The sequence below is a fragment of the Aethalodelphis obliquidens genome, unplaced genomic scaffold (genome assembly GCF_003676395.1).
Source record: "Aethalodelphis obliquidens isolate GAN/ISIS:26980383/991018 unplaced genomic scaffold, ASM367639v1 scaffold8, whole genome shotgun sequence".
NCBI lineage: Eukaryota > Metazoa > Chordata > Mammalia > Artiodactyla > Delphinidae > Aethalodelphis > Aethalodelphis obliquidens.
In genome coordinates, this window is record NW_020837952.1 from 48,182,728 (window position 1) to 48,202,332 (window position 19,605).

Genomic DNA, 19,605 nt, shown 5'->3' on the forward strand with positions numbered 1-19,605 from the left:
TGGGATCTTCCCAGACTGGGACACGAACCCGTGTCCCCTGCATCGGCAGGCGGACTCTCAACCACTGCGCCACCAGGGAAGCCCGAGACTTTCTTTTTTCTCTCCCTCTCTTTTCAAAAATAAATCACAGTACACTAACATGCAGAACAAAACAGAAGTGATTTCAGTGTGATGACATTTGGCTATTTTCACAAACCTGCGAATCAACCATGCTTTTATTTTTTTTAACATCTTTATTGGAGTATAATTGCTTTACCATGGTGTGTTAGTTTCTGCTTTATAACAAAGTGAATCAGCTATACATATACATATATCCCCATAGCTCCTCCCTCTTGCGTCTCCCTCCCACCCTCCCTATCCCACCCCTCCAGGTGGTCACAAAGCACCGAGCTGATCTCCCTGTGCTGTGCGGCTGCTTCCCACTAGCTATCTACCTTACGTTTGGTAGTGGATATATGTCCACGCCTCTCTCTCACTTTGTCATAGCTTACCCTTCCCCCTCCCCATATCCTCAAGTCCATTCTCTAGTAGGTCTGTGTCTTTATTCCCATCTTACCCCAGCCATGCTTTTATTTTATTTCTGCGAATTATCTTAGCTATTTGGCACAAATAGGTCGTGTTGGGATATTTTTGGTTGGAAATGGCAGAAGCCCAGCTTAAACTGGCCTAAACAAACAAACATAAAGGAATTTATTGGCATGTGTAACGGAAAACTTCCAAGGGTTAGGCCTTAGTCACAGCTGGATCCAGGTAATTGAATGACAGGAAGAAACTCTCATCTCTACTTTCCTGTTTTTGGCTCCATGCTAAGGCAGCTTTCCCCCAGTGGTGATGGAGATGGCCAGTTTCTATCTCATCAGCTTAATAATTCCTGTAGAAAAAGAGCTTCTCTTTCTCCGTAGTTTGATCAAAAGTCCTAGGGCTAGGCTTTCCCTGGCTAGGACGTGGGGTCAGGTGCCTCTCCCTGAACCAGTCAGTGGGCCAGGGGAACGTGGGCTCTCATTGGCCAGGCCTGGGTCACGTGCCCACTGCTGCAGCCAATTGGTGTCATTAACCTCACCTAACCATATGGCTAAACAGTGGGAGAGTGGTGATGCTGTTACCAGAATGGGAGAGAATTATAACTGGGCAGGCAGAAGAGAAGCAGCTTCTCCATGTAGGTCACCTTCCATGTTATTTCAAAAAAAACTCTTGATTTTTAAGAATACATATATTCTATATATATGAATTTTCCAAATATATGTTGAATAACAAGTTGACTCAAATTTAATGTCTGCTCTTGAACATAAAAGCTCACGGCCACTCAATTTAAACAAGGTTATTCAAATACTTCTTTCACTTAAAACTTGTAAAGTGATATTTCATTAAGATTTTTTTCTGGGGAAAGTAATTTTATTGTTATGGAAGGTGACAGCTATAGAGAAAAATATCTTGGAATGAGTTATCATAAAACACGCCGAAGGGACTTCCCTGGCAGTCCAGTGGTTGAGACTTTGCCTTCCAAGGCAGGGGATGCGGGTTCAATCCCTGGTCGGGGAAGCTGAGATCCCGCATGCCTCGAGGCCAAAAAAACCCAAAATATAAAGCAGAAGCAATATGGTAACAAATTAAATAAAGACTTTAAAAATGGTCCACATCACAAAAAAAAAATCTTTAAAACAACAACAACAAAAACATGCTGAAGCTCTTTTTTTTTTTTTTTTTTGCGGTAGGCGGGCCTCTCACTGTTGTGGCCTCTCCCGTTGCGGAGCACAGGCTCCGGATGCGCAGGCTCAGCGGCCATGGCTCACGGGCCCAGCCGCTCCGCGGCATGTGGGATCCTCCCGGACCGGGGCACAAACCCGTGTCCCCTATATCGGCAGGCGGACTCTCAACCACTGCACCACCAGGGAAGCCCAGCTCTGTCTTTTTTAAAACATGGAATTATGTATCTCTAATCTTGAGTTTCCTTGGAATTCTTTAGAAATTTCTCGTGTCATATACACCCGTGTCAGCTGAGCCCTCTCCTAATTACAAGCCTGAGGGTATCTGATAGCCTTGTTTCTCCTCTGTGACATGGCAGGCAAGGCTGTCTTCTGAAGTGAGGTAGCATTGAAAAATTCTACCCGTCTTCCGGGGTGGAAGTAGCATTGAAAAAGCATGCATTTTGGAAGCAGACAGACCTCTGTTTAAACTGCTCTCCATCCTTTACTAGCTGTGTGATATTGTGTCTTTAATCTTCTTATCCGTAAAATTGGGATAATAATAACTGTTCAGGGTAACTGTCTTCATCATTATCCTCATCATTCTCAATTTTAATAGCTCATCTTTATTGAGAATTGCATACCATAGAGTGATTTCCAGCACTTTAAGTACATTATCTCATTCAGTACCCCCAACAGGCTGATGAAGACAGTAGTGCTCTTTCATTTTACAAATGAGGAGATGGGACACAGAGAGGTTAAGTAACTGCTTAATGGTTATGATGGTTATTAGTACAGTATAGTCAGCTCCTAGGATAATACTTGGTATTATGTGTTGCTATCCTGCTCCCCCATCCTGTCCCCCCCGCCCCCTGCCCGTAAATGGTAGCTAAAATTATTAGGTGGTTTAAGGTTGTTGAAAAGATTTGGCAGTGCCTCTGTTATGAATCCCTGATGGCAGAAGACCCAGTGCATTGAGGGCCTTGCTATGGTTACAAATCTCACATTCCCATTGGTTGCTCATCAATACATGGTCAGATTTTCCTTGGTGGGACCCAGTGGAATAAAAGGCAGAGAAGCAATTGAGTGGGTTCATTCAGGGATAGAGAGGGGTTGGTGGTGACCGGCAAGTATGGTTGAAATGCTTGACTGCAAGGCACATGCTAGAGAGAGGGGGAGGGGAAGCCCTAAGGGGCTGATGAATGGGGAGAGCTGGGGCTGGAGGCTTCTTGGGAATTGTGGGGAGGGGAGAAAGAAGGATTTTTTTTTTTCCCCTAAGGAGTGGGATTGTCTACTCTAAAATATCAGAGGTGAAATAATTGCAGGAACTAAGCTCCATGGAGCACTCCTGGGATTAAGTTCTTAGAGCAGCAGTAAAAGTTGCTGGGATAGAGGAAGTCAGCAAAATGTGAAGCAAGAGGTCGTTTAGGTGGTTTTCATGGGATTTAAAATTGTCCAAGGTAATGACGGTTAGGAAGAAAACCTTTGAGTCAGGGCCAAGATGTTTAGTGCGTCCGGGGCTGTTATGGCAGGGCTGATGCCAGCGAGGAGAGTTTTTGAGTGGAAATGAAATTGGCCCCATCTAAAGGAGTGCTTTGGGGAGGTTGGGAGCATTCTGGCTCTGTCTCCTGTTTGGAGACCCTGGGACGAGGGAAAACAAGCTGCTTATTCCCAAGGTTTTGAGAAAAGTGATACATCTGGGAAAAGCAAGGTTTCTTAAAGGGGAGAGAACACTCCTGCCTGCTTTGTAGCAAAGGATACTTCTACAGCCAATGTTGAAATAATCCAGCACTGTGTGCTTCTTAGAAGGAGAACAGAAGAGGGGTAGGGAAATTGCAATTTAATTCTTGATCCATTACCCCATACAAAGAGCAAATGTCACTCATGTTCTCCGGTAGTACATTCTGGAAGAAAGAAAGGGACCCATCCAAGGAGAGGGACTTAAAGCTAACTGTCCTAAGAAGTTTTGAACTTGTGAAGACATGAATGAGATTACATATAGGCCCTAACAGTCAATGATAAAGTGTTAATTCTGTCCAATATCTTACGTAATTAAATGCTCGGTAGAATCGATTGGAACCTCCGTGAAAAGGAGGGGTCATCATAAAAACATATTATAGAGAAAATTAAATGATTCCACTTTATCTAGAGGATCGTAGTGTCAAATGGAAGTAAACATTGTCAATTAATAAGCTTATTCCAAAAGATGATCATGAATGCTAACTAAAAATAGATCATTGGAGCTACACGCATGATCTCCTGAGGCTTCCGTGTTGAAATTGTACCGTTTACAAATCAAAATAAGTTTGGCCTCTGTAGTGACACTGCAAATATGGAAAAAGAAAAGGCTGCAGCCTGTTTTTCTGCTTTTTAGATCATCGCTAATAAGAATAGCTCTGTATTTAGAACATTTTTGTTGGTGAATAAGTGAAAAATAAATCCTTTCTTTGCCACAGAACTATGTCATTCTGGAAGTCTAGGGCAGTGAGAACGTTCTGAATTTTCAGGCACCTGTAGCCACCGTGCCGTGAGGAGCTATTAATTGGAGTGGCTAGCGGCTGCCTGATGTTTATCATCTGTGTTTGTCCTAGAGAATGCACGTGATGTGTCCATGCCGTGGTTCCATTATTTTGCCTTTGAAACCCTTTTTGTAGGTCACTTGGGACAGCTATTTTATACAACCCAGAAACTAAGCAAATATTGTGACGAAAATATTTTGATTACCATGTGCTACTGAAGAAGAAAAAAAGTAGTGGTTTATATTTACTGTAGTAACTCTGAATAAGGTCTCGCTTCATTGAAGTGATCGTTATTGATAGGATGGTAACCAGAGCGGTATAAATGGATTGAAAGGTTTATGTGTTTTGTGTGGAGAGTTAGCTTTAAATAGGTATATGCACGAAATACATTAATGAAGAAAGGACAGGCAGAGGAAAGCCAGCCAGCCCCAAAGAGCAACCACAGACATGGAGCTGGTTTGGAAGTGTCTCACCTTCTGGAGCCTTGACTTAAAAGAATTCAGAGCTTTATGGTTAGAGAGAAATTCAGTGTCTCTGGTTCATTTAGGAGAAGGTCTGCAAAGCTAGTAGGAAGCAGATGGGTGTGCAGTGACCTAGAGAACCTGGATCAGTATAGATACTCAATCTGAGAAGTGTGAGGAGAGTGCCACGCTGGCTTCAAAGGAAGTAGGCTAGAAGTATTTGGTGGAAACTCTGAGATATAAGAAAGCAGTTTTGAAACCAACGGTTGCTTTTTTTTTTCTTTTTCTGACATCGCCCCAAATAGGGGCAACTTTGGTAAGATAGCGATCACTAAGAACTATATTGCTCTGCAAAGGTGTGTCCTTTTTTTTTAACATCTTTATTGCAGTATAATAGCTTTACAATGGTGTGTTAGTTTCTGTTTTATAACAAGATGTGTCATTTTTAAACTATCAACTGAGGATTTAGCTTTTCAGCAATCCCCAAAGTGGGAGGAAATGACGGACTGGTGGTCTACCCTCAATCACACTTTGCTCTGCAAACATTTTTATGAATGCAGTGGCCGAAAATCTGAGTCAGACACTGGGAGCATGTGATCTCACTCTAGGAGATTATCATGAGACTCAGTGGATGGCTTTAACTTGGACACATTGTTTCTCCTCCAACACCTGTCCTTTGATAAAAGAAGCTAAATCTTTGTTAACAAAGAGAGACCCGATGGTAATTAAATGCCCAGTGTATTTTTTAAACCTGGTCCCAAATTGTTAACATATGCTCCATGGCTCTTAGGAAATGTTCTTGTGGTTTAAAAGGTTTTTTTCAAAAGATGTGATGTGACCTTTTGATTAAACAATATCACACTATTACATTTTCTTTCTAAATGTGACATCACTTTCCACAAATTTTCAGATGCTGTATATGCCCAGAAATAAGACACTGTCTTGAGACCGGAGAAAGCAATTTACCAAGAGGCTTTTGGTCATGCTCCCTCTGGTTTATTACACAAGTTTACTCTGTAGAGTAGTGGCTCATGGGGATTTAAAAATGGAAGAACTAGGCTTTCCTGGTGGCGCAGTGGTTGAAAGTCTGCCTGCTGATGCAGGGGACACGGGTTCGTGACCCGGTCCGGGAAGATCCCACATGCCGTGGAGCGGCTGGGCCCGTGAGCCATGGCCGCTGAGCCTGCGCGTCCGGAGCCTGTGCTCCGCAACGGGAGAGGCCACAGCAGTGAGAGGCCCGCGTACCCGGAAGAAAAAAAAAAAAAAAAAAAAAAAATGGAGGCACTACTTGCTAAACTTAATCGAGGTCTTTCAGTACCTCTTCGCTCCTTTACTCTTTGGACCCAAGAAGTAAGTCTTCCTTCTAAAATGTGTCCTGGGCACCACTGTGAAACGGACCCTGTTTATACCCGAACCCCAGCTCTTAGTTCCAGCCCCTCCCCTGGGGCCCGGCCTCCTCTTTCACGTGCCTCTCCCTTCATTGACACTGAGGCACATGTGATGGATAATAGAGAACTTGAATTTGTAACTTTAGCCAACAGGTAAAATTAAACTATATTTAAATCTTAGCCTTTCCAGACCCTCAAAATTGTTCAAATGGGTGGTTGCTTACACCACTGAATAAAAAAAGCCAGCCTACCTGCCTCTTTACACTCCACCCTGCCTTCCTCTTCACTTAGTTGGGGACGCCAGAAATCGAGGGGGGCCGTGACCTTCTCTTGCCATGATATTAAGGCATTAAGACTGTGTTAAGTGGCCGGGCTTTCTCTGTTAGCTGTTTTAGATTCAGTTACACATTGCAGGGGGTAGTCTGTGGCCATTTAGTCCCCGGTTAGATTAGAGACAGCTGTTGTAGCCTCGTCTATTTCCCATTTCCTCTCTCAAGAGCACTAGACTGGGCTAAATTAAAATGGAGGTGAAGCTAATGATGAAGAGCTGACTTTCTCTCCCCATCTTTGCCAGCCAGAAACTTCCTGTTTTCCTGGCAGGGCCTTTGAGAATGGGGTAGACCAGCTGGGTAAGAGGCATGGAATTGGGTCCCCTCGCCTGGGTGATTGCCTTGTTAGGGGGTGCTTGTCCCCCTCAGGACCTACTGCAACCACCCCTTATTGCTACGGGACCCACAAATAGAATCAGATCTCAGGATGCTCCCACGGGACAAGCACAATGTCTGACCTGGGAAGAAAGAGCTTATACTGCAAAGTAATTGCAGGCTTGTGCATTTTCTTCTACCAGAATCCTCAGGAATATGTATGGAAATTGCTTCTAAGGGTGTGAGACCAAGGAGAAGCAGTGTATGCTGAGACTGAATTTATTGATATTGTTGTATTTAACAGAGATTCCAGATTTAATTTAGGTGCATGGCTAGGACTCTTAACAGTTTAGTCAACTTGATTGATGAAACTAAACTGAAGGAGCTTATGCTCTCACCAGGGGAGGAGTATGTCAGAACTTCTCTGGTGTGATGGAGAGGAAGGAATCCAAAGGCTTGAAGAGATAGGAAAGCTGGTGTGAATTTCTCAAGTGTGAGCTTCTCCCCACTGCGGAGGAGACCCCCTTCCCTAGGAGACTGAGCAAATTGAGAGACACATAGTGAAGGGAGTATCCAAGATGACTGTCCTCTATAACGTGGCTATGACAGTTGGGAGATGCTGCCCTTGAGATGGGTTCTTTGTTTCCTTGGGTGTGACAGGATCCCAGAGAAGCAGAGGCCAAGAACTGAACCACCTAAGACAAGGTGGGCACACTTGCCATAACAGACAGCAGGGATGAAGAGGCAGAATGTTTCATCCTGGAAGGAATTTTAATGAGAGCTAGTTGATCACAATCTCCCTAGGGATAGATGAGAAAGATGACCACCTAAGGGTTCATTTTCTCCCTCTGTATATTTTATAAGAGGAAGACTTCTGGTCTGTGAGCCAGAAAGCTAAGCTGAGTCATCACAATGGAAAGGCATAGCCTCTTAACCCAGTTTCCAAACCCAAGTCAGACTCAGAGTAATTAAGGCCACATTCCCTTGAGGGAATTTTAAACACGGCCACATGTATGTACGGTAGATATTTTTTCACATCTTCCCCAAAGGATTTGTGTTCATTTACTAGAGCAACTGTGTGCAGAACAAAAGGAAGTGCCTGGACCTTTTAGAGATTTCTAGGCACTGGCTTTGAGTTGCTGTTAACACCTGAGGACCCAAAATGCCGTTATGGGCGATCAGTCCATGTGTGGGCTTATAGTCATCAGGTAAAAAATGGAATTTTGGCTAACCTAAAAATTGCAGTGAGTCCAGTAGTCTGCAGAACCCATACTCTGGTTATTTCTTCAGTTTGTGAGTTCATAATCAGAGTAGATGTATTTGGCAACTGGAAGAATCCCCACATTGGCTCTCTGACCTGTGAAGGAAGGGCTATCTTGGTAGGAAGGGTCAAGTAGAAGCCTATGGAATTTCCCTTCTATACCAGAATAATATACAAAAAGGAATACTGCATTCCTGGTGGAGTTGCAGAAATTGGTGCCGTCCCCAAAGACTTGAAAAAATGAAGACGCTTCTCATGTCTCCTTTTAACTTGCCTCTTTGGCCCATGTGGAAGGCAGATTTATTTTAGAGAGTGACTTTGGATACTTGTAAACTTGATGAAATGGTGATTCCAATTTCAGCTGCTGTTCAAGGTGTGGTATCTTTATTGAAAACACTCAACATAGCCCCGAGCTCCTGTTTTGCAACCTTTGGCGAATACTTTACCTCTGAACTGGTTTGCGAGGATAACAGAAGCAGTTTGCTTTTACCTGGCAAGGCCAACAGTATACCATCACAGTGTTGCCGTTCATCCTCTATTCGGCAGTATCTTGATGTTACTGATGTCCCACAGCATGTCATACTGGTCCAATACACTGATGACATAGTAATTGGGCCTGATAAACAGGAAATAACAGGTACTTTAAATGCTTTAGTGAGACACGTTCAATGCAGGGCTGGGAGATAAACCCTACTCTTGCTACCAAGTAGTGTGTCAGTTCATGTCCAGTCAGGGTAAAGGAAACCACATTAAATATTTTAGCAGAGAGAAATTACTATTAGGAATTGGTTGAACAGGTCATGGAGGATTGAGGATGTAAGAAGGGAAGGCTGAGGTCGTAGGGAGAGTTATAATAGGAAGTGGCTACTGTTCCTAGGGCAGGAGTGACAAAGGAAGGAAGTTGGGGTTATTGGAATCTAGGACCTGGAAGAGGAGCGGTTCTCTGGGGCTGGGACACTGACTTCTGGAGAGAGGGCACTGCCAGGCTGGTGTAATCGCAGCTGAATGTTGTAATCCAGCAGTAACCACAGTTGGAGGCCACATAGTAGCCACTGCCCACCCACTTGAGCTGTAGTGACCCGAAAAGGAGTGTTAACAGGGCCTGTCCTGGAAACTGGAGCCAGCTGCTGGGGTGCTGTAGGCTGGAGCAGCACGCAGAGCTAGAAGGAGCAGCCCTTTCCCCTCTTTTTGCATTTTATGTCTCTTGAGCATCCCATCTGGTAGAACCTAACAGGGAGCCAGGTGGCAAAGGAGGATGTTTCTCAGAGTCCTCGCCCCTGCGTTGCAGAACGTGGGGAGGGTGAGTCCAGCACAGTTTCCCTGGCCAGAGCAGATTTTGTGTTGCTAGGCCACGTAGTTGTTTCCAGTTGGCGACCCCTTGGTAATTTGTGCTGGCTTTCCTTCCCCTTATTGACATCAGCCTCCATGGTGGTGAAATTGGGACCGGAGCGGGGGGAGTGGGGAGGGAAACTGGTGAAAGTTACCTTTCACTTTTTGTTTTTAGGTGATTTGATTGATGGTATCTGGTCCCTTGCCTCCTATAACCCCGTGTTTTGATTCCCTTGGTAGAAGCCTTATTCTCAAGGTTTCTTCCCTATTTATGGTAGATTCAGGGGTGTTCTCATCCCTGAATCCCTTCATTCACACTTCCCATTTTCAGTGCCCCTGCCTGTAGGCACCTGGGCATTGACTCCTGCACTGTGCTTCAGAACTATTATTTAGAAGTGGATTGCTACACTAGGAGATTTCTCCTGGCTGAGGTATGTCCGCTTGCTTCTTGTCTAAAGGAGCAAGCGTACGGGTAGGCTGAGTTTGTGGAGATATTTGGACCAATTAACTCCGAGCAGTGTGGTCTGGCCTTTTCCAGCTCATCTAATGTGAATCGGCCTCTTTTTCACTTTGTCGTTTCCAGCATGGACTAATTCAATCTTCAGTCTCTGTTTTCTAAGGGAAGACTCCAGGGTGAAGTCATCTCATTCTTTGTCTTTAGTACCAACAGAAAATAGGGCCATGATGTCCGTGATCGAGGGCCCTCCAGACTCTGTCAGCGACTGCTGTTCTCGCCAAGGCGGAGTCTGTGTGGCTTTCTGTCCTGCGCTTCCTCCCCACTTCCTTCCCTGCTTTAGGAACAAGTCTTGTGATCCGTCAGCAATTACAGCTGCAGGCTGCACAATAACCACTGCCCTTCCACTAAAGCTGTCGTGACCAGAAAAGAAGAATAATCAAGTCCCTCATGAAAAACACTGGCTCATCCAAGGGCTCCATGGTGGGGGGTGATCTGGCCCGAGCGCAATTCCTAGCCCGACGCTCTGGATTGGCAGCGTCGGAGAAGGACCACAGGCTATGTTCATTACTTTAGAAACTGAACGGAAATCTGCGTGTGCCTACAACGAGGCTGCCCAAGCTCTACATTAGCAAAATATAAGATCTATTTGCCTTGGATTCGAATTACACAAACACCCTGTGGGAACCATCCCATGCACATCAGAGGCTCCCTTTGGCACTTGTGTGTCTAAGAAAATTATCAGCAAGTGAGATAGTAAGGCCAGTTGATAACAAAATCTTTCAAAATATGTTCTGTGAGGGGAAACAAGTACAGTGATTTAAAGTTGTGCACAGGTGGGGCAGCCCAGGTGTTCGGACGGCCAGGCCATTACTCAAAACCTAAAACAGTTGGGTTTTAGGGCATTGAATAATTTATGAGATAATAGATTAAAAATAATTCACTATTTTTTTACATTAGGGGAAGTTAAATATATTTTAAAACACTGATTAAATCCTTAAGATGGATTAGGCAAAAGGGGAAAGATTTAAAATACACAGATATGTCATTGGATATGAAAAGAATATCTGTGAGAAAAAACGAGACATTGTATATGTCCAAATCTGCCAGTTTCAGCTTCACAAACAATTTCATTATAATGTTGGCCATTCAGAACCAGAGTAAACAGTTCTGATAATCTTGAACGAGTTTGTCACCATCATTTTTCCTAGTATCTGTACTAATGGGTTATAAATCCATTTTAATTAAAACTGGTAAACAGCACCTGAAAGTGTTATACCACTTCAATAAGCATAGCACCAGTTCTAATACAGTATGACTTTGACACCTTTGAATTAAAAAACGATCCAACTTTAGCAAGAGATAAATGAAGTTGATAATTAAAAGTGGGTTATGGGCTCAATTTGGACAAATTAGATTGCAGGGTGGCTTTTGCCCTCTATTGGAGTATTTTCTGTGTGCATGGCCAGTGTTTAACAGATAATTTCCAAATCTCCACTTCCTTTCTCTATAGACTTCTGATTTACGGGCTGTTGCAATGAAGCAAAATCTCATGTACATATATACATTCACAGCTTTTAAATGTGTGAAACCATGATATGACAATCCCAGCAATTAAAAGATTCAGTGAAGCTGCTTAGATGTTTTCAGTCTGCTTTCTTCTTAACTGAAGCCCCTTATAATTACAAGTTGAGTTCAGCGAGATACATTTGAACCTTGTTTTTTTTTTGTTTTTTTTTTTCTTTCAGAAAAATAACTAATGTATGCTAGCTAGTACTTCAAGGTAAACTTCCTGATCTAAAAATACGCCGAGGAATTCTAGTAGAATATGGATTCCTCTTATTCAAGGAAAGATACTGTGCATTTTAAAGTAGTGATTCCCTCTAGAAATTTCCTTTGAACATTTCCCTCTTTGCAGTAGATCATGTATAAAATGGCTGTTTTTTTTAGATAAAAGAAAGTTAAATTGACTTTAACTCTTTTTGCACTAAGGAAATCTTTCATACCTAGAATTGTGCTGCTGAACTGGCATAAGAGACACAAACTTATAGTGTGTTAGGACTAGAAGGGACCTTGGGCGTCATCTGGTCGACCCCGTTATTTTACAGATGAGATACAGGCCGGCAACTTACCCACAGCCTGTCACACAGGGAGCGGGTGGCACAGCCAGACAAGAACCCAGGCTTCCTGACACCCACTTTATGTGCTCTTTCCAGTATTGGCTGCCCTCAGGTTTTTGGTTTTTTGTCCCTCGAATTAGTGTTTTCTGTTTTTTTAATTAAAAATTTTTTAATTGAAGTATAGTTATAATTGAAGTATAGTGCCTATCTCTGCTGTACAGCAAAGTGACTCAGTTATACACATATGGACATCCTTTTCTTTATATTCTTTTCCATTATGGTTACCTTAGTGTTTGATCTTGTTCAGCAATTGGACTTATTGGCACTTGATGGATGTGCGCTTTTTGGTAAGTAGAAAACTGCCAATTTCTTAGTGTATAAATGATTGAGGTGAAGAGAGAATCCTGTGTTACAGAAATACTTGATGGAAGAACTTGAAATAGACAAAATTGGCTTTAACTCGTCAGTCCCTCTTTTCTCAGAGCCAAAAATGAAGTCTCTGACTGTGTAACCAAACAGCTCATAGCAAACGTTTTTGACCTTTTAGAACAGAAGAATCAATAACAGAAGATGACAAGAGGAGGTATGTTTGGTGTTGAAGCTACCTTTAATTTGAATAATTTTGGTCCCACCTCATGGATTTAATTTAACATGAATTAATTTAACTCATGCATTTAATCGACCACTGTAGCACATTGCCAGTAATACAGATTCCACCAGGAAAACTTTTGGCACAGAGAATACAGGTAGGAGCATGCAGTGTGATAAATATCTTGCCCAGGGACCATAATCTTTGCTTCTTCCAAACAAGCTTGGTTTGTCCTGTGTACACGGCTTGTGCTAGTTTCCATCTTGTGGCCTTTGGATGTGCTGTTCTCTAAAATTGGATGATATCTCTTCCTTCCTTCCGCCTTCTCCGTCCTTCCATCCTCTGATTAGCAGAACTCCACTCTCATTACTCCTTCTCTCTCTCTCTTCCTCCTCACTTTATACCTACCTACAGGGAAAGTGTTTTTGTGTGTCCATAGCACCTCGTACCACATTGACCACTCTGAATTCTTGATAAATGTTGACTGATTAACTGTAACATGTCACGCTACTGATATTTATTACTCTACTAAATTGTAAAAATCCTAACTTCTCTTCTTTCTCATTGCAAGTAAAATATCTAAAAATTCTACTACACAGCTTTCTTTTTTTTATACATAGCTTCTTTTTTTTAACATAGAAAAACAATGATCTCTCCAAGGGCAATAATATTCTGAATTCTACTTTGGAAAGTCATGAGTTATTTTAATAATTCTATAATTGTTTGAAGGGCCCCATGCTCTCATCATTTTCTGCAAATGTTTAGTAACCATGTAGTTTGGTCTGATTTTTCTATCTCTGCTTCTTTTCATCAAGAAACTATGGAGGGGTGTATGTTGGTCTGCCATCTGAAGCTGTCAATATGGTGTCCAATCAAACAAAGACTGTGCGAAAAAGTAAGTAAAACCATGTGATGTTTACTCTCTCTACATGTTTATTTTTTTTTGTTTTGTGAAAAACGTATGAAATGTATATTTCAGCTTGCCTGACTCACCCTACATATTTCTGACTTGCAGTGAACTGTGTATAAGAGCCATAGCTGGGACTTCCCTGGCAGTCCAGTGGTTAAGACCCTGTGCTTCCACTGCAGGGGGCATAGGTTTGACCCCTGGTCGGGGAGCTAAGATTCCGCATGCCGCTCGGTGCGGCCTTAAAAAAAAAAACCAAAAAAATCCATATCTGCTCATTGTAATCACTTGTTGAAATTGCCACCCACATGATGAGAGTAATTCCAGAGCAAAATTTAGCTTCTGTTTGTCATTATGCTCCATGGATATTTTAAATTTCTTGTTAATTTCAGTGATGATCAGTGTGAAAATGAAAGCAAACATTTCAGTAAGTTTATGGAGTTTTTGTAGAACATAAAGGTACATTCCTATAATACATTATAAATGTGACTGATAAGTAGTCTGGTGATTAGAAGAAAATTAACTGTCTTTTGTATAATGAAATGAAGTGGAGACTCCTTTTTCTGAGTTTTAGTAGTTAGTAATTGCAGGGCTAATGAAGTTCTTTTGATAATAGGTACGATTGCAGCCTTGTAGATAGCTTCTTGCTTAAGTAAATTTTTTTTTAATTTATTTTTATTTATATTATTTATTTTTGGCTGTGTTGGGTCCTCTTTGCTGTGCACGGGCCTTCTCTAGTTGCGGCGAGCAGGGGCTACTCTTCATTGCAGTGCTTGGGCTTCTCGTTGCAGTGGCTTCTCTTGTTGCGGAGCACGGGCTCTAGGTGCATGGGCTTCAGTAGTTGTGGCACATGGGCTCAGTAGTTGTAGCCCTTGGGTTCTAGAGCACAGGCTCAGTAGTTGTGGCGCACGGGCTTGGTTGCTCCGTGGCATGTGGGATCTTCCTGAACCAGGGCTTGAACCTGTGTCCCCTGCATTGGCAGGCGGATTCCTAACCACTCCGCCACCAGGGAAGTCCCTTAAGTAAATTTTTAAGTGTGGCTCGTGGTGAAGAATGCTGATTTACTAATCACTGTACAGTTGTCTGATAATATGGTTTTAAAGAACTGTTAATATGTACACATAAAATTACATATATGTAATATTTGATTTAATTTGTACACAAGCCTTTATTATTTCTTAACGTACTATGGTTATTTGTTCCTCATTTTTTTTTCTCTACTCAATGATTTAGACTAGCAAATACATATATGTCACAACTATTTGTAGTTTTGTAGGAAACTGGAATATATTCTTTATAACTGAATATTTAACTTTTCTTAATTTTCTCTTTTTTTAAGATTAGAAGAAAGTAATATCATGACAATAATCAAGAGGTACTGTATATTTTTCTAAATAATTCTATATATTCAGCCTGGATGAATGAACTGTAGATATTAATGCTCTATAGTTCTAAGAAATCTCGAACTTGAGTATGAGGAGGGGTCTCATCTTGTGGTTAAATCTATGGAACCCAATATATTTTATTGTAAAGAGGTCTTTAATGACTAGATCAATTTTCTTTGCAGTTACCTTTTTTCATTAATATTTTTTCAAATGTAACTTAATTCATTTAATAAGAACAAGCTGTTTGCCTATACTACCAGGGTTTCACTCTTCATTGCCAAAATCTTTGAGGGGCTAGGACCTTGGAATTGACAGACAAGGAGAGACTAGAGAGGTTGGGAATTAGATTAGGATCAATATTAAATGTTTGGCAATAGTCAGGGGTAGTTGACCTACAGAGAGAAGATGTACCAGTACCAAAACTCCAGTAGAGATAGGCAATTGTCAGTGTGCAAAGATGCAGTTTTTCAGGAAGGAATAGTAAAATATAGACCAAGTTTAAAAGATGAAGCACTGTGGACCTGGTGAAGAGCTTGGAGTTAGAATTATAAGACAAACAAACAAGAACAAGGACAGAAGAAAAATAGCTTTCATTTATTAACTACTGTTTGGGTACTAGTCTCTAGAAGCTACTGAGCAGCATTTCCATTGAGGAGAAGAGTTTCTGTTTACCTGGACCAAAATGCATGCAATGCTTAGATCCCCACTGTCTTTCAGTCTTGCTGAATGACATCCCACCTCTTTTGAACATCCAGTGATCAGGAATGCTCTGTCTCCTGAGATAGCCCATTCTCTTTTGGGTGTCAAACAACCGTGGATTTGAATTCAGGCTCTTTCACTTTCTAGCTGGGCAAGTTTCTTCCCCTGATGCTTATTGAAGGGTTTGTGTTAGGATTAAATGTGAAGTAGATGGTAGCTTCTGCTATAATTGTCATTGTCATCATCACCATCAATATCATCATCACTGTACCATCATCCTTTTTTGTAACCAGAATCCAGCCATTGGTAGATCAGAAGCAAGACTGATTTGATATTGAACCAGCTTCTGGCTGAGGGCCAGTACTGATGCTGGTGTCTGGGATGGGATGGGTTGCAGAATAAGCTCACAGGTGGAGACAAATAAGCTTTCCTCCTGGAGGAAAGGGACATGGAAGCTGTAACTGGTTTCTTCTGGACAAGAAATACCACAATATTGGGCAGCTGCTTTTTCAAAGACCCTGTCATCAAGGCTACAGCATTATGGAGCATTATTCCCTAGTGCCCATAACCGCGTTAGGGTGTTGAGCTTCTCTTTAGGAACTTGCTGGAGATTTTCTATTTCTAGTATTTTTAACAGAGTTCTAAGTCTCATGTAGATTTCTAAGTTCCCTGCTAGTTTTCCCTGATGCAGCAGTAGTTTTACTATTTGCATCAAATAGAAAAGATAATCTAGTTGAAAGTAAACATATATTAGTGTTTACCCTCCTGAAAACAGGGTGTATTTCAAAAAGCATCTGAATAGAGTGGGAAGAAGTGCTGTGTAGATAGATATCTGGAGACTCGGTAGCTCTGCTGTTAACACAGGACCTTAGATGAATCCCTTACCTTCTCCCAGCTTCACCCAATTTCAGTTTTTACATGACAGAGTTACACAAGATGATTGTCCAGCTTTGTATATGGATCTAAAATTTCCTGATAACAGTTGAGCACTATTGCTGGTTAGTCAGTCCACATAACATTAGACAGCTAGGTAGAATATTTCCCTACTGCTCGTGGCTATCAATATAAAAATAAAAACTATTTTATTGCCATCCCTCTCTCTCAGTTTCCGCCATTCTTTACCTCTATTGCTAAACAATCCATTTGCCTCTTTTGAGTTATCTGAAAAGTTTTCTAAGTTGATAGGCTGTCCATTTACTCAATTGCTAAGCGCCCATTGTGGTACTTATCTGTGAGGCATCTGTATGCATGGCATCTGAGCTTAAATTATTGGGCAGAAACCCTGATGAGAAGAGACATTTTATGGAAAAGATTGGAGACACTTTTTTTTTTTTGACCTAACATATAAAACCTCTCTAGAAATAAAGCCACCGAACTCACTCAGTGACCCAACTTCAAAGTTGATTTGGTAACTTTTTTTTTTTTTTTGCGGTACGCGGGCCTCTCACTGTTGTGGCCTCTCCCGTTGCGGAGCACAGGCTCCGGACGCGCAGGCTCAGCGGCCATGGCTCACGGGCCCAGCCGCTCCGCGGCATGTGGGGTCCTCCCGGACCGGGGCACGAACCCGTGTCCGCTGCATCGGCAGGTGGACTCTTAACCACTGCGCCACCAGGGAAGCCCTGATTTGGTTACTTTTTGAAGCAAATTGAGGAATGATTTCAGAATCAAAGTTACTTATATCACGATACAAATGTGTAGTTTCTTCCCTAGATGACCCAAGGGTGAAAGTTATGCCCATTTAGGTATACAGAGTGCTGCCAGCACAGTGATGCTTCTCAAATGCCAGTGGATGGGCTTGCTGCATCAGATCCCCTGGGGGAGCTCGAGGTGAAGTGGATGGCTCGCCCCTCTTCCCAAGAGGGTCTGACCAAACAAGGAAGGGATAGACCGTGGCTGAGCAGTTGGTATCTCTGTGAGGTTGCCGTGCAGCTTGGTTCAGGCATCCTCCTGTTGTATTTTGGTTATAAGTTTAGAAGTCTCTCTCTCCACCTGACTTGGTCTCTTCATATAAGTGTCATCAGTGCTTCACACTGTGCTGGCCACATATTCAGTCTCAAATCAGTACTGGACAGATGTTGAACGTGTGTTTTACTGAAAAGAAAATCAGTAAATAATTTGCAGGCTTAACGCTGATATGTTTTTATCTAAGTGGTGCCTTTTCGCGCTTGCTAACTCTTTTCCCTTTTTTGTTTGTTGCCTTCATAGCCTGCTCATCAAGATCTGGCTGGAATTTTTGCTTTGTGGGATTTTGTAACGTGCACAGACATCTCCAAGGAAATTCTAAGCAGTCGCCCCCCCACCGCCCCAAATTCTTAGTTTATAGTTAAAACCATGGTACATATTGAATGTTGTGGTACTAGAAAGGAATTGGTTAAACAACACACGTATATGGAACTATATTTGATCCACCTGCGGAAGACAAGCTTACAAAGGGTTCTTGCCCAGCTGGCTGCTGTGTCCCAGCTGCGTTCTCACCCTGGCCATCCCCACAGCTCATGAAGATCATGTCTTTTCACTGATACGTTTTTGATAGTTTTTATATAACAAAATCCTTCATCTATTTATAACTTACAATAATAAGGCACTATCGATGAATTACCCAAAGTAATATATTTGTCTGTTATCTTTCACTATTTCTACTTCATGTTAATTTTTAGCTGTAAAATTGTTAAATTGATTCTTACTGTTATCTCCTTCCTTTTTTACTATTTGGTTTTCAGCTTTATTTAAACATCAGAGGAGTTTCTTTATTGAGAACAGTGTACTACATGGCAGTACTTAAACTGTTGAGGTTTGCATGCCGTATGTACATTTTGATTAATCTCCTATTTTCTTTAGTCAAAGGCTTAGGTAACTACAAATACTTCATAGCCATTGAGTCTCCCATTCTACCTGTGTGTGATCAGAGCATCTCATCATGTTAATTCTACACTGTTTTCAAGGACTTGTCACTGATGTTAGTCGGATATTTGGAAAGTTCTTAATTCGATAGTGATCATGTGTATCCACTTAGTACTGAAATGTAAATCACTCAATTTACCAGTGTATTTCAACAATTAAAACATTTTTATCCCTCTTTACCTGGATTTCTTCATTATTTTTCAAAAGAGCACTTTCAAATAAGTCACACATTGTGATGTATAGATATAATATATCAGTATAAAAATAAAAATGTATAAATAGATTACTATGAAAAACCAAAATTTTTCACAAGAAGAAAAGCATTATCTTATATATTGGGTCCATACAACTATCATAGGGACATCAAATTTTTTTTTTTATCTCTTTACTGGAGTATAATTGCTTTACAATGTTGGGTTCGTTTCTGCTGTACAACAAAGTGAATCAGCTATATGTATACATATATCCCCATAGCCCCTCCCTCTTGAGCCTCCCTCCCACCCTCCCTCTCCCACCCCTCTAGAGGGACATCCGGTTGATCCGAAAAATAAAGCTGAAGATTAGAGTCACTGAGAAAAGATTACGATACACCTACTCCTGTCCCATGTCCACATGTCCATAATGGAATTTAGGTGAAACATCAGCAGTTTATCCCATTAGAGATAACAGATTCACTTTTTGAAAACTTTTAATTTTGAAATAACTTTAGATTTACAGAGGAGTATAAGGATGGTACAGAGAGTTCCTATATGCCTTCATTTTTAAAAACATTAATTTTTATTGGAGTATAGTTGATTTACAATGTTGTGTTAGTTTCTGCTGTACAGCAAGGTGAATCAGTTATACGTATACATGTATATCCACTCGTTTTTAGATTCTATTCCCATATAGGTCATTACAGAGTATTGAGTAGAGTTCCCTGTGCTATACAGCAGGTTCTTATTAGTTATCTATTTTATATATAGCCGTGTGTATATGTCAACCCCAATTTCCCAATTTATCCCTCTCTCTTCTTCCCCCGTGGTATCCATAAGTTTGTTTTCTACGTCTGTGACTCTATTTCTGTTTTGTAAATAGGTTCATTTGTACCATTTGTTTTTAGATTCCACATATAAGCAATATCATATGATATTTGTCCTTCTTTGTCTTTCTATGTCTGATCAGCTTCCCCTAATGTTAAATAACATCTTACAAAACGTAGCACATTTGTCAAAACTGAGAAATTGAACTTTGGTACAATGCTATAAACTAAACTGCAGCCTCTCA

The 19,605-nt window shown here is 41.5% G+C and overlaps 1 protein-coding gene across 2 annotated transcripts in view; it reads left to right on the forward strand.

The window, feature by feature from the left end:
* CUNH12orf75 (chromosome unknown C12orf75 homolog) overlaps positions 1-18,518 on the forward strand; it is a 37,672-nt gene extending 19,154 nt beyond the window's left edge. Inside the window, exons 3-6 of one of the 2 annotated variants that reach the window (XM_027107424.1) lie at positions 12,406-12,441; positions 13,263-13,342; positions 14,694-14,729; positions 17,644-18,518. In XM_027107424.1, coding sequence (XP_026963225.1) covers positions 12,406-12,441; positions 13,263-13,342; positions 14,694-14,698 — 121 coding nt within the window. In that variant the 3' untranslated portion in view covers positions 14,699-14,729; positions 17,644-18,518. Of the gene's footprint in view, positions 1-12,405; positions 12,442-13,262; positions 13,347-14,693; positions 14,730-17,643 lie in introns of both variants that reach the window. The other variant, XM_027107423.1, reaches the window with a different exon arrangement.
* The last annotated feature ends 1,087 nt before the right edge of the window (positions 18,519-19,605 follow it).